Source organism: Neodiprion pinetum, chromosome 1, assembly GCF_021155775.2.
Source record: "Neodiprion pinetum isolate iyNeoPine1 chromosome 1, iyNeoPine1.2, whole genome shotgun sequence".
Taxonomy (NCBI): Eukaryota; Metazoa; Arthropoda; class Insecta; order Hymenoptera; family Diprionidae; genus Neodiprion; species Neodiprion pinetum.
The window spans coordinates 31,178,331-31,194,775 of NC_060232.1; the positions used below are offsets into that span (position 1 = coordinate 31,178,331).

Below are 16,445 nucleotides of genomic sequence, written 5' to 3' on the forward strand. Positions count from 1 at the left end.
ACGACCGTCACTAACACCCGCGTACAATTCTAAATCGGTTTCGTACATCGAGTAGTCGGTATATAATGCATCGTGTACACCGTGCGTTTGTGTATGTGACGTGTGTGTACGAGCGATTGCAAATAGATTCGAGACAATTATTATATATAGGTACCGAGCGTTTATCGATATTGTGTTTCCGATCGAATGCCGCAAATGCCGCAGCTCGTCTCTATATCGAGATGAGCCCAAGGTACAAGCGTATATTTGGCACGTCTATTATATATTTTACTCTGCGAATATTGCACAAAGGCTTTTGTTTCGTAACGGCTTCGTTATAATTGAAATAGAAGAAGAGAAAAGAAGCGAATAAAAGTAAATAAAAAACTCATTGTCAGTCGGTTTTAACTCTCGGTCGTGTATTCACCGTTTTCCGATATTCCATGTATTCCCCATTGTCTCGACATTCAATCTCCGATGATAATTACGACGCGGATATATGCCGTAATACCTGTCGCGTTCAAAATAGAACATGATAATGGAACTGTTTTTCAAATTCGGGTGGGAAAAAAATATACGCATCTATTTTAATACGTTCGCTTTAAAATGAAAATGATTAGTTAAAATTCACCCGAAGTTCCAACTCTTTCATTGTAATTAGCTAATGACTAAAGCGCGTCTAGTCGGTGCTCACGCCCATAAAATCTTTTATACATACGTTTGCAATGCACCCGGACTCGTATTTACATGTACCTGTATACATAAAAGAATCACACACGAGTTTGCGAGGCACGTCCTGACTCGTGTGAGTCAAGCGAGCTCCCCGTGACTTGAGAGCAGCGATATCGAGTTTACTAAAATTAACGAAAAAGAAAATCCTGCATCGGACTTGCCGAGCGTGCGCATTTCGCGTTTTTCTAGGCATTTTAAAATTTTTTCATAGGATTGGACAATTCTTCGAGTTGTAATGAGATGTGTAAAGAAAAAAGAAGGGTGCTTTCATTTTGTAGGATTCTGCGATCATGAAAGGTGATCACCAACTTGGATCAGTTGAGAGAAATTATTGTTAGGTTTCTATCATCATTATTTCTTTATTAGGAACTGTCTAGTTTGTTGTATCTCGCATTGTAAAACGTAGATATAAGTTATTGTATTATTTTATGCAGCGTGTTGAACGAATCAATCTGTGTTTGATCTATTCGCGCGTGGTTTCGATATTACGTTACACACACCGTTGAAGAAATAAAGATTGTACATTCTTTCGGCAAAATCCATGATATTGGGGTGTGGCCGGCGATATTTTACTAAAACGGCCTGTTATACGTACAAGTAAATATCTCGCGGCTATTAACACCAACTGCTAAATCCCTATCGCATCTCTTACAGTGCATCACTACAGCGGCGGTGAAGCCCAGCTGTATAATTTATTTTTAAACGTCTCCAATGAGTCACGTGTCCGCGGCTCAACGAACGTAGATGTATATAAAATGAGGATCGCAAGTCTGAATAAAACATATATATCGCACATCACCGACGAACGTCGAATGAGGGTGAAACCTTGGTTTTAATTACCATTCAAAGCACTTTCGATTTAAGACCGCCGAACGAGTGATAACTTCGAATTCTCGTCAATATGTATAATAATTCGTAGCAATTAATTCCTGATATACGAATGGCAATCACACGGCGGGATAACAATTGTATTGTGTAGATTATTCCCGCCTTGACAATTTTTGTTTAATTAACACACCGAACTAGGAGACAATACACGTCGAGAATGAGATCGAAGGACACTCTCGTCGTGTAATATTTCGCACCTACTATATACGCTTACAATAATTCACAGTTTGAATAATATTTCGCGACGTGAAGGCGAACAGGCAACATTTCGTTGAGTACGTATAACGTATTATTCTTATCATCATCATCATCATCATCATCATCATCATCATCATCATCATCATCATCATCATCATTATTGTTGTTGTTGTTGTTGTTGTTGTTGTTGTTATTATTATTATTATTACGCACGTTCTTCCTAAAAGCGCCGTTGACGCAGCGCTGGCGCCATCAGTGACACGTACACGGTTCACCGGAGCCCAAGAGGAAGAACTTTTACGAGACTTGAGATCGGCGAACCGGACCGGATGACCTACGCGTTGCGTTGTTATATATAGAAAGCACATGCGGATTTATGACCCCAACTAAGGCCATCGCGGTTTCTTGATAATCGATCTACGTATGTATTTAATTTATTACTCGCCACGGACTTTTATCTCTGCGATCAGCGACGAACCAACTAAGAACTAACCACGTTACCAAGAAAGTCTAGTGAAATGAGTATCGTTACAATAATGGTCTACATATCGTTGGACGTATAAGAAAATTGACACGGTTAATTATTCAGTGTAATTACCGTAGTTCGTAATACTTTATTTTCTGGTTATAGTATGATGGAATCCGTTTAATTGGTTAACTACGTTTTTCCGGTTGAGTGACTTTCTAACAACAATCTTGTTGCACCATCAAAATATCGCAATAGCTGTAGGAGAATATATTGCGAGTGACCACGATAAAAAAAGAATAGCAACGGTTCTGTATATTTTTTCTTACTTCGTTTTTAGTCTTTCGCTTCTCATCCATATTTTGGCTATTTTGTGTACTGCAAAAAATCTGGAAAAATTCGTGCATGTTCCTTGAGGCGTTTAGTTGCAGGTCCAATAGTTTGTTCTCTTGATTATTCATTTGGGAGAATGCTGCACGCGTTCTAACATACAAATATACACAAGAAATCACGCGAGCACGAACGACTCCATGTGACAGGGTAAAAGTTAAACACCTTGCTAGATTCAGGAGATATAATAGATAAAACCTGGTGCTTCAAATTTGTTCTTTTTTCATGAAAAAGTACGCGGTATGCAGTCGGAAATTCTTAGTTTTAATTCATTGCCACGAAAAACAAATTCGACTGCAATAATAAATTTGATAATCGAACGATAAACAAAAGCTATGAGTTTGTCGGATCCAATTCCAGTTCCTGCCTCCCCTAATTTTAACATGGATAGAAAAAGCAAAGAAAGGTAAGGAAAGAGAGGGAAAAAATATGTTGTATATATAATCTCCGCAGAGCATTGTGCTAAAATCTCTATAAAATAGATTTTTTCTCCCTCCTTCTCCCTTCCTTTCTTTGCTTTTTCTTTTCCGTGCGCGTGTTTTTCTTTCGCTCTCGGTGTCCATTTCAACAATAAGAGGAATCCGCTAATACGTCGTCAGACGATACTCCGTTTGATATTCCCCTCGAATTCACTATACATACCTACATATACCTACTGCCCTGCAGTCTCCGCGTCGCCTTGCTGCAGGCTTTTGCACAACGGTGGCAGCAGTCGACGCGTGTTGGTTTAACGGCGACACTCTACAAAAAGCCTCCAATGGATCAGCTACTTTACTGCAGGGTGAGAGCTGACGATGTTTTCTCTAAGGGCCCCACCAGGCCTGCCCTTTCATTTGGGCCTCCACTTTGCTCCTTACGTCTGCCGCAGGAATGTTGCCCCATATCGCGTTAAAGAAATCGGGCTGTATGAACCAGAGGTACTAGCCTATGTATGTGACATTTGGCAAAGTCCTGTAATAAGTACTGTCCGTGGGCCCATTATTCTACATTCTATTGCTTATATAATTTGCGCGCACAGCGCTATAATACCTCGTTTGACCCGCGTGCAAATATCCTACGGCTGTACGTTCCGCGATGCAGAGAAATATGTTCACCGAGGTCAAAAACTTCTCTTTACGTATCATAGATGTAGCTTATCCACATTATCCAAGGGGGTACGTGTATAATTGTTATAATTAATATTGATTACTTTCTAGAGCGTTCATAAACCTTCGACGATTTCGCACGTCGGACTACGCGGCCTTTTACTCGATGGTAATTATGTTAATAACCCCAGGTTGATCTCACTTTTACCTTAACGCGTAACGGACGACGTCGAGTGCGGGAGATTAGGCACACTGGTATGTGTAATGCATACATATACATACGTGTACAACCCATGGACAACGGGGATGTGCAATTTGCGAACACGCATCGCTGATTAAGCGAGAATCAAATGTGTCGACTTTTGCACATTACATACACACGACACTCGTCATTCTATTTACATCGTTCGGATTAATGGCCCGTAAGCTTTTACGAGAGACGTATTGCAGGTATATAGAAAAAATTCGGTGCTCAACGATAGAGAAAGCAGGCACGAACGTTATATTTACTCGAACGTTATATGAGGTACTTAAAAGTTGAAAAAATTCTACAGTGAAAATTAACCAATGTTTGCACAGTTGTGCTCGCGCGTTTGTGTGTGTCTGTGTTTTTATATGTAAGGAAAAAAGCAACGATATGTATTTATAATTTAGAAGAAAAAAAACACAGACATATATGATATATATGTGATATATATGATATATATAATACTTTCTCCGAGCATTTAGAAAAGTCGTGACCCACGATCATTCGTGTTAACCTAATTATGGATCGACTCCGTAGTTCCGATTTATGGGATGTAAAAAAAAAAAAGAAAAGAAAGCAAAAGTTTGAGAAAATTCATGACGATCGAGGTTCAATCTCGATGAAATATGTACACCTACCAGGTAACGAAATTATAGTATCCCAACTTCGTGTAAATTACTACAGTTTTATTACACGTATACAGGTTTGTTCAACCGCCGATCAAGTGGTTTTATGTTACCCAAGTGCAGCGAGAAACGCGCGATAAACTATACCTGTAAACGCGACGCAGCATGTTCAGCGATTCGCCAGTTTTTATTCACATACATACGCATACATGTATAATTTCTCGGTCACTGCCTTCGAGAGTGGTTGTCACTTGACGAGCTTTCATATTATTATAATGACCATAGAACGACGTCTGATACTCTGTATCTCGATTCAAAATTTAGGTGTATACGTTAAATTATCTCGGCCCGAGGGCTGTAATACCTACATGCCTGTGTATTATATACGAACAAGTGGTTGTCGTATAACTTGAACAGATTCTTACGGAAATCAGAATACGTAGTTTTGTTTCATCGATCGAACTCGAGGATGTTAACTTTATTTTGTCGGTTGTATGATGATGATCGATAAACGAGTTAATGGAAACGAGCAAAATACAAACGAAGAGTGAGAATAAAGAATAAAGAATAATGAACGAAGATTGAACTTTCAAATTTTACCGTTGGCAACAAAGCGGCTAATCAAGTTCAATTCAATCTCTATGTCCAGACTTGAAGCGATCTATACTCACCAGGTTAATTGTGAACGTTAAATCTTTATTGTGCATTGGCGATCGCCTTCGGGTTAATTGCGAGCCAAACACTGATATTATACCGCGAGTCATAATTCTAACTAGAGTCGAATGCTGATTGTGCCGAATAGTATAAAGAACAGACGGACAGAAATAGCTGGCGATACGCGGTTCACACCTCAAGTTGAAATTTTTATCGCAGCTAGCCGATCCATATACGTATATATAACGTTGGTAAAAAAGTATGTTACACAAGTACAGGTAAAATTAAATGAAAACTTTGAATATGTAGGGCAGAAAATTGGGATAGTAACGAAAGAAAGAACACTTCAACGACCAAGTTTGTGAGAATTTTTTATGTGACAAGTACAATTAGCACATTAACAAGAAATTATTAATTACTAATAGACGGTGATAATATTATAAATTGTGCAGATGGTAGAATCGGTATTGTGAGTCTGCACTGTTATAATAATATCAACAAAAAAAAAATCATTCGTATCAAGAGCTAACCATACCCGTTTTTTTATACAACACACGTACCATACTTACAACTGATTTTCAAATGAAATTAAACTCCAGCAGCTCTAGCTGTCATTTTGTTTGACGTAAAACACCATTCGACATCTAACAAGCTCCGTAAGCCGTCGTAGAACCAAAATAAAACGTCAAGTGTGTCAAAGAGCGGCCATTTTCATTTTGCGTCTAACAATTGTTTCGAATCCACCTGACGAATACATCGTATAAAAACGTTATTTTTCTTAATATCGCGAAACTAAAACGAAAAAACGTCGTAAACTATTCAAACGCCGAACATTTTTATCTAAGAAACAATATTCTGCTCATCGAGTATTCCGTCAACACATTTTTACGTCCATAAACAAGTGACTCTCTTGATTCGTTTGCAGCAGTCGCAGCAGCCGCAGCAGCGAGATTCCGAGAGGGTAAGAATAAAAGGCATCGAACGTGGCTAGCAGTGGGGATAAAATCAGTTGCGGCGTGACGAAAGTCGCCGCGTCTGGTTAGTCGCTGGCAATACGCCCGCCATGGACGACGTCGAGGCGATCCGAGTTGGTCATAACTCGATCCCCGGTAAAACCGCGTGTTGCTCCTTACCGCTTCCCGATGGAGAGGATCGCGGCGGTGTGTGTAATTAAAAAAATAAATATTCTGTGCGAATTATCGTTATTTATTTACGTGGATAAACTCAGTGTCGTTGTCAATGACTGTAACAGCGTACCTCGAGTCTTTTGATTATATCGTGGATTCGCCCGTGTCATGTAATCTCTGTGTCAATACGCGCCTCGCATTGTTCGGGTGACGGGTGTATCGATATGATTTGACTGTAAAGAACTAGGGGAAAAAACTGCGTTGCATCCGTTGTTTTAATACTGCACCGATAAGAGACCGTCCACTTCCCAGCGCGAGAGCTCATTCTCAGATATAAATCGCAGTAGGCGACCGAGTTTTCGTCCCAGTCCGGAAACCGGGTGAGAAAAGTGTTTAACGAGAAAGCAAAATATACCGTATGCACACGGTTCAAGATTGTGTCTGCAGTTCGCGGAACGAACGTTAAGTTAAGGATTACGGTATAGAAAGTAGCGGGCTTGTGTCGTAACGCTGTTTAATAACAACGCGTACCTATTCAATTGTTGAATCATTCGGATAATTTGGACATGGCCAAGGAAGCTTTGGGGAATGATGAGATCGTCGTGAACGCTTCGTGTTTTCTCGTACAACTTTAGTAAGGAAGCGAGCAAAAGTTTGTAAATTACTCGGGTCGTGGAAGAATAATCGATGGTAAACCGATATCTCGCAACAAATAATCAACGGACGAACGAAGAAGAAGAAGAAGAAGATTACCGTCGGACGGTTGCGATCACGTACACAGAAAATTGAGGAGAAACGCGTCTTGTCCCACCTGGATCATTGGAACCTATGTATTTTAATTGTGTCATCGTCGTGTCAGGGCGATCCAGTGAACGAGTTTAAACGATATGTATCGCTGAGCGAATCACTCGCGTAACTGTGAAAAAATAGTGAAGATTTTGACGAGAAAGGATTAATCGAGCATCGTTAGTCAGGATGATGATGGCTCCTCCACAAGTTGTCGGGGTGTTGTTGAAGAAGCCCGGACAACGCGAAGATTCTCTAACTCATCCCAGAGTGCCGCCGTTGGATCCACAGGAGATAAAAATTCGCGGTGAGCTATTATTTATTGTATCCATTCAACGATTCTGTTCGACTATAATTTTCACAACCGTGACGCTACCGAGGAATTATTTCCATCCACGTGGATTGAATGTTTGACCGGAATCGAAACACAGCCGTCGCAATCGGCAGATGCTCGAGGCAAAAGGCGATTAATCTCCAAGGGGAGGTTCTCGGCCCTTCTTACGATTCGTTGGTGGCCTTGCTTTGAATTTTCTTGGGTGTAACGTAAGTATGGATTTATGCAGAATTTGCGACGAACGAGAAGAAGAAGGAGAAAAGGGAGCAGAGAGAGAGGCGCCGTTGTTTCCTGTATTCTACTGTTATCGGTGATTTGTACAATCGTCTGTTAACGACTAAGCACCCGCTGGACTTGCAGAGGTCTCGATAAACTTTCGGGACTGATTTCCTGCCGATTGCAGCCAGTGATGTATACGTATATAATGCCGATAAGGCTGAATTACGTCATTTTCGATAAATTGTCTTACCTGCTTTAGATACGTGTTGAGATTGTGTGCGGTTTGAGTCGTTACTAAAGTGCGAAATCGCGATTTATGGCACTGTTCAAATCAATATGTGTAAACAAAGCGAAACTTGGTTTATACGTTATTGCATACAAACCGAAGTCTCTGTATATACGTACTTGCTTACGATTTATCAGAGGTAACGAAATACGGACCTCCGACTTCGATGCTTCTCGGGTATCTCAATTTCAGGATATCCATAACGAAGCTGGATCGTGTGGATATCTTGTACTTTATAACGACGTGTTAAATTACTGTTTTCATGTATTAACTATCGATCAATAATATCTATATACCGCGATTCCGTTGAACAAATCAAAAGCATTCTCGTCGTCTCTTCACCTGCGAATAACTAACAGCTGTTGGAATTTTTTTCCTCCTCGTTAACCTGCGGAAAAAGTGAATCGTTATTCGTCGGTGCAACGAAAATTCGTCCGAGTTTCAGCGTCGGAACTTTCTGCTTAAGAAAATAGGTGAACGGTTATCTCGTATAAACTAACTTGCAAGAATAACGACTTCCGCGTATTTCGTTTACGCGAAAAAGGAAAAACTTGTTTTCGTACGCGCTTTGACACTAAAATGGTTTTAGTCGTCGTGTTTGACAATATCCAGGAAAGTAGCCGACTGCAGCTTTCGCCTGCAATCTCTGTACACGGTAGCAGCTCTGCGTATGGTCACGGAAGTTTGAAAGAAAGGACCGTATGCCTCGGGTCACGAAATAGCAAACGCCCCCGATATTTCCTCTTCTCCTTTTCTCCTCGGTCCTCCTTCTTTTTCCGGTGGGATCCAGGACTCTGTTAAAATCTCCGAGATCCCCTTACGGCCTTGGTTGGTGGGTAGGTGCCTTATATAGTAGGTTTTGCAAATACTAATGTGATTCCGGTATACAGCTGTGGCAGGGTCGGCTGAAACAACCCTGCGTGACATCGCATATCCAATCCAAGCGAACTTCGACCGTGCGGTGCAGTTACTTTCGTACGTGATTTACGAGAGTCCCTTTGCCAATCCGTGCAGGAACAATACAATGCGGATTGTGAGAGTGCCTACATTTTTAAAGTTGCGTTTGAAAAGGGTCGTGGTTGGCCAAAAATCTATGCTGTCCACCAACTTTATTGCGAGATAATATTGAGATTACACGTTACATTGAGTATTTGTCAAACTCTTTGGGAATGCGAAATAGTTAAACGAAACCATAAAATCAGATATGGATACTTTATTTCAAATTATTTAGACGACAATTTTCTACTAATTTACTGAAACACTTTTTTTTTCTCATTTCAACATCGTTGTGTATTTAATTTTACAACATATTTTCAACAATATTGATTATGATCGATGAATGGCTATGTTGAATCGTTTACTGTATAAAAAAAAAAAAAAAAAGAAAATCTGATTCAGTGACTTTGTAGAAAATGATAGAGTGAAATCCAACGAATCTACTAGATTTTTAACTGACTATCTTTTCTCTATCTATATCTATTAATACAAACTTTCCTAGTTTGATGCAAAAAGAAGGCCGGGAAATGTATTCCTTCAATAAGTGATAATTCCATTACAGGTATTCGTTTTTTTTTTTGGCATTATCATTGCGTCAAACAAAACTTTTTGCTGGGTATCCGGTTTCGACATTGCATGTAGTAAAATTGCGCTGACTGCGGCATTTTATCGTCAGTTATGCGTATAGACTTCTAATAATAATAGTCAAAAATTTACATTCTACTCAGTCGGTAAAGACTGACTATAGCATTCTCAATGGTCAGTTAGCACGGTGAAAAGACACTGCGAGTGCAACATGTGCGCGTATAGCTGCTGTCAGGCCAATTTCGACCTCCGCGACCCTTCTTTTTTGTAACGGCGATGTAATAGCCGCATGTTGGGTTAGCTTTTACTAAACGCATTGGTGCGTTTGAGCGTGTCTTTTTTTTATTTTATTTATTTTACGAGGAGTATATTATGGAACTTGGGTAGGTCGCAGAAGAGCCCTTTTCTTGTACCCTTATCTGCAACGATCTTGGTTTCATTGCGATTAGCTCTCCGACAGCTGCATGCTGCCCTGCTCCAATGTTTCACAAGTCGAGTTTTGTTTAGCCTCCTGCGTTTTGAGCTATACGTATACGTATAAGCATGGAAAATCGTGTTTCCGACACGTACTGATATTTGTTTATTCATTTATCAGACTACTCGCTGCGGGTTTTGATAAATTTGTTATTTTCATTCGACGCTCTTCGATGAAAACATTTTATCCCCTCTTCTCCTTTCGGCGTTTCTATGCCTTGGGTATGTATCCGGAAGTATTTTTTTTTGTTTTTTGTTGAGTATCACGTATTTAATGTCAAAATTTCCAGCGTAACGATTCGTCGTATAATAATAATAATGTTTCAGAAGTATATCAAGCGCAATGTTTGTCAAACAATTACCGAGATTATGCTAATGACTTACCCAAGTATCTCCTCGGCTTGAAATACTTATTCGTTGTGTGTGTTACGTCCAAATCCGTAAGTACGGTTGAAAAAATAAGAACAATTATCAAACCTGATATCGTTCATTGTAATCGTAGAAAACGCAGAGATTATCGTAGAAACAAATTCCTAAGAAAAATCGTCACGCGTTCAAACTCATGGCTTATAATAAAATGTGTTCGTCGTCAATTTTAGGAATTGATAATTCGAGGTTTTTGGTTCATAGAAATAGTCTCTTGGTATGTATGGTATTTAAGTGCAAACAATTCTACCCAATTGCATGTGCAACGGAGAACCGGAAATGGTTACGGAAATTTTAAACTAACACAATCGGCCTACGGTACAGATTGTACTTCTTGTTACAACGTTGGTCGTTCTCGACAGGTGAATCAGAGATTAGAACGAAACGAAATTAGCCCGCAAGAAGAAAAGGATCATATATCCCCGAGGTTCGTATAAAATCGTCGTCGTCTGGGAATAACGTTGAACTGCAAAGAATCGTTGCACCCCGCTTGAATATTTGTCGTGAGAAAACTCACCGAGCTGTAATCGTACGGAATGTTCAATCGCATTGCACCCATGGGGTTAGTAGAATAATTTTGAGTATTTTTTTTTAACGACGTTCCAGGTTTGATCGGTATCTGAAAATCGTTGAAAATCGCTGCAGCCATTGAAACGTGAAGGAAAATTTTGTTTGTTTAATTGTGCAAAGCCTCACGTTTCGAACCCCTGAAAGATTCAATTGATTTTTACGACTTTTCCATTATTATCCTCGATTCTCCCCAAAGTGTTCGTCGTCTTCAGGTCGTCCCGCCAATGGTGGTTTACTTTTACGATTTCGTAGACCGTAGACTCGCGCACATTTGCGATGCACGCGATTATATTACCCATACGCATACTTTGGCATTTACAACGGCGTTCCCTCGCCGCGGGTCTTTTTTGAATCCTCAAATCCCCGGAGTTCCGTATCGACGGGGCGTATATGGGACTTTCAAACAGTGCCCGTCAGGCCCATATCGCCCATTCGATGCTTTCGCCGTTTTTCAAACATTTGCGAAATGTCACGGGGTCCCATAACGCCGGTGGTGGTCGGTATTGTTCGCGTGGGTCGGAGGGGCCGACTTCCTTTGACGATACGTATATATATGTACATATACATATATACATATATATATTCCTCTTCTTCCGCTGGACGATCGTGCTGATGAGGCAGAAATATGCTGGACACGTACGTTTAGTTTTCGCAATTGCACATTCCCTTGCTTTTCTCTATACGTAGGTATTCCTACATCCTGAATTACTATATATAGCTTCGGACTTTCCCCTTTGCCCGCGGACGATAACTTATATTATCTATTCTTTATACAACCGCAGAGATTATGTTATACGTACACTTGTCGCACAAATGTATACATGTAATACTACCTAAATGTCAAAGTATGCTGTATGCAATCGGATCATTTATTCTTGATAACATTCAATGCATAATGTGAGACAGAGTGATTTTCAACGGGGGTTTGCGAAATTCAATTGAGACAACGAGTTGGAGTTAAATTCTTAGGACGATCGGGAGATCTTGCTTGCACACCTGCCTTGCATAATAACCATCTAACGCTTTCTTTCCACGTCGCCGATTCGCGTGACATTCTGCCAATCGATAAATCCACCCACAGCCAACGAAACAATGTCGCCTTCTCCTCGCCTTTCGTGCGGCGAGTCGATATCAGACACTCGCTGGTCAATCTAGATAATTCCATGGGATCCGGTGATAGACGCGAACCGATACCTGCCTACGTAGATCCAACGTGAGCCAAGCTGGGAAAAGAAACAGAGCTCCGCCATGATCGGAAAATACTCATTGTTGTATCAGACGTTCGCCTCCGCGCTGATGAAGGGAAACGACGTCGCGCGACGACGAGGAAAAGTTTTCCATATTGGCGAACCCTCAATGTCGTCACCCTGACACTTGAGTTAATCTATTCGAGTGTGGGTATAGAGGACGTCTTGGAAAATGTATGGCTGGGCGTATCTTTTTATACTTACGTAAAGGCTATACCGGTTAACCGGTGGTGTTTATCGATACGGAGACTAGAGCCACGGGCCGTATGTTATTGCAATAACAGCTTCATCGCTCAGTAACTTTGCACTTTACTGTGTACATAAATCGCCGTATTTTAATATTCTGCGCAAACTCGACCGTCACAGTTTACGAAGGTACGCGTGAACTGAAGGGTATGATTCGCTTGTCCTTGGTTGTTCAGAAATCGGTTTCGCGCAGGGTTCAGGATTTTTGGGATTTAGAAAAAAAAAGAATCCTTCGATGTTTGGTGGATCGAGGATTCCAGTTGAACCTGACACTCATTCTTCCGTAAAAAATAATGCTCCTCTGGATCTTATATTATAGGAACACATTTTGCCATGGTAGGTACTGTGTACAAAAGCTGTCAGCGTTCGTCTGGGCTGGTGCGGACTCGGATCTTATACCTGCTTTAGATGCGACAGCAGACTTCTGTATGCTGGACATAAGTTCATACCTGTTACGTCGGAGACTGTAGATATGCGCGAAGGTGTGCGTGTGTGGGTATCCTAGTAACACTTGGCAATTCACGCTGTCTGCGAAACAAGCTACCGGCTAACTATAAAGTCTGCTTCAGCCTTCGCCTCGAAAACCAATCAACCGTGTTCACTCCAAGTCGTGTGCAGGTACTGGTAGACCTTCCATACCTTATACTCTTTTTGGCCTGCGATATGCCGTCTGAATCAGATCGCTGGACATTACATGCCGGATAATCTATCCCCTCATCCGTGACGCTGTCAACTTTTAAACGAAAAGTAGATCCCCAAGTGCTTTCTGGCCCGATGTTGACCTCCGCGTGCTTGAATCCGCGTCAAAAATTCATTGCGCACTTTTATGAAGCTACGATGAATTTGAACGATTGCGGAAAAAGATTGTTCGATCATTTTCAAAAACGGTGAGAATCGTACGAAATAGTTCGACGTGTTCAAGCTCGAATCGGATCTTTTGGTGCTATTTTTAGAGCGCGAAGAGATTCCTATCGTAGTTATACGGTGGCTGGATAGTCGAGATGCGCGCTGCTTTCCGATGCGAGGCGGTGTCGTTTGACCTTTCAAAACGAACCCTAATTGCCAAATCAAATTCCATGCGCCCGGCGTATGTCTTTATTGACGCAAATCTTGGCGATATTTTTCATCCTCAACTGTCTCTGGAATGCGGTTTATATTATACGAATTGCTCGATACGGTGTCGATGTTCGAGGGTACGGGAATTCACGAATCAAAACTCGATGAATCGTTTTTATTTATTTCTTCTCGTCGTCCGGATTCCGGATCAACTTGTCGCTACTTTATATAATACATGTGTGTATGTGTGCATGTGCATAACGTTAACGCCTAATGCTTCTTGACTGATATGTTTGCTTTTAGAAATGTTTTTTGTTCACCCAGATCGATTTTACGCCCGGGCGAATCGCGTGACTAAATTATTGTTAATACTAAAATTCATTGATGCAGCACGCGAGTTTCCATACAGGCACCTCGGCTCCCCATATTGCCTGCATGCATGGTAACGATGTGACTTTTACGTCGAAACGGTTCCGCCTAACTCGACGACTTCTGACACGCGATAATATATTATCGAGTCGAGTCTTTCTAATGCTTTCAGGTGAAAATAACATCAAAGAAAGCAGGTTCTATTCTTTATTTCTTTTCGTTTTCGTAACCTCCTTTTCTTGGCGTTGACTTACACCGACGTTTGAAAATTCAGGAAAATGAAAACTGTGACTATGGCTTTTACAAATTTTTTCAACACGTCAGAGCCGCAGATCTGACCGATTTGATGGATTTGATTGAAACCGTTGTAGGGAACAGCAATTTAATCAGTCGGGGATTTCAGTCGTCTACACCCTGAATAATCTGTCTGTATCTCCTCTCTCCTGCAGGTATTGCAGTCCGCAATATTGATCGTTGTCAACCGAGTGCACGTAGGTATATACGTTGAAGTGAAAATGCAAATGGCTGTGCACCTGCACATACATGAATCACAGTAATAATATGTTCGATTCGACGATGAGCGTGAAGTTTGCAAAAAAAAGGTATAACAGCAGAGAAGTATTTAGTTTGAATCGCTTAGTCAAGCGGGTTGACATCTTTTATACGTCACGCTTCTATTGGCTAAAAATCATTGTCATTGTCCGATAGTGCACTCGATCGATCATTCAAAATCGTTGCACCGCACAGTAGCAGGATATTCGTAACTGTCACCTTCATTTTTCACACATTATAACGATTCCAGTGATTTTCGATTGGTTTTCCCTTTGCCGTAGGCATTTTCAAAACGTGATGTATTATTATCAAACTGAGAATGAGCGATCGGTTGTTTTCGAAAAAGAGTCAAAGCCGGTCAGTGACAGTCGCGTTAAAGCGCCAAATCGCAGCTACTGCTGCAGAAGAAGAAGAAGAAGGAGGAGGAGGAGGAGGAGGAGGAGGAGGAGGCAAGGCAAGCACTCACTCGGTTTAAGGTACACGGGGATTCATCCACGTGTGAAGACCCAGTGAAAGGCGGCAGACGGAGACGCCTGTGACCGACATCTAAGAATCCTAACCTATCGCATTGATCGTTTCTGTGCTACAGTGCCTACCTACGGGCCCATGGCTGCAGTTACACTCCTCGCCAAAGATAATCTCTGAAAGTCTCGGAGGCAGGCCCTCGAGCACTTGGACTATTCGGCAAGGCCCCTTCTGTATTTTCTCTCTTTCATGCCGACGAATACTCGGCAAGTTATTTCACAGACGGCGGTTTTTCTCGTGCAATATACATCTTTATATACAAGCTTGGAAATTGGCTGTACGAAAAAGCCAATTTATAAATCTGCTTCGAATTTCTCCGCACTTGCTGCGGGCGGCCAACGCGCAACACGAATTTCTGCGATATCGGTATCATTATACATTAGGGCGGTCCTTGTATGAGGTACAAAAAAAATGTCAAATCGATTCCAAATGGCGAAAAATAAATTAATTCGTTTTATTTTTCAAGACGACGAATGATCAGATTAAGTAAAAAAAAATAACCTCAATATTTGCACGTCATCGATTGTGATATTACGTAGCGTTGACTGAATGAATGCTAGTCTTTTGTTTCAAAATTTTTTCTCTCGGATTACGTATGATTGACAAAACGATTTTTTTCCCCACTGGAAAGAAGAATCTCACTGAATAGTCGAGATTATGGATTTTTTTTGCCTAGGAAGAAGTTTGAAATAAAATTCAGTACAAAATATAGCGTATGAGCATATTTTTGAATAATTTGAAACTTCCCTCTTAAACAGGGTGACTAGGGGAATGAAATAAAAGTCTGAAAAAATTGAGGATTTTTTTTTACCCCATATAAGGACCACCCTATTATACATATAACTTATTTGCAAATATATTACAAGTATCTACAAAAGAACACATTTCCTCTGCCATTTGTCTGGTTTTAATGTAAGTCTGATTATAGACGTTCCTTGTTCGGCATTCGGTTCCGTACCTACCTAACTACGTAGATCTGTAATAATATGCAACGTTTATAATTTCACTTTGGAATTCACACACTTTATTCCATATTTCCGCAGTTTTTTTGTAAGCGCATGCTTATGTTGTGTAAGGTACGTTGAAGAGTTGGAAAGTCGAAGAAACAGCGGCATTCCGTGAATCGCTATCTCTGCACTCGAGTGTTAGAATCGAATTAAACTGTCAATTTCTTTTTTACCCAATGTGTGCAGTACGGTACGTTATACCTAATTTTATACAAGCCCCGACTTTAAACCGATCTAAATTTCTTCTCTGAAATTGCGATACGCCGTAAACAAAACTGTATGCATGATTACAAGTCCAACGGGTTACTTACTACAAGGCTGTAAATTAACCTATGTCCATAAGTTCCCTGGCCCCGTTTCGAAGTATAAAGTAAT

The 16,445-nt window shown here is 40.8% G+C and overlaps 1 protein-coding gene across 1 annotated transcript in view; it reads left to right on the forward strand.

The window, feature by feature from the left end:
- Window positions 1–6,301: 6,301 nt before the first annotated feature.
- Window positions 6,302–16,445, forward strand: part of LOC124217702 (uncharacterized) — a 43,005-nt gene continuing 32,861 nt past the window's right edge. Inside the window, exon 1 of the mRNA XM_046623663.2 lies at window positions 6,302–7,485. Within this exon, the coding sequence (XP_046479619.1) occupies window positions 7,368–7,485 (118 nt within the window). The 5' untranslated portion in view covers window positions 6,302–7,367. The remainder of the gene's footprint in view (window positions 7,486–16,445) is intronic.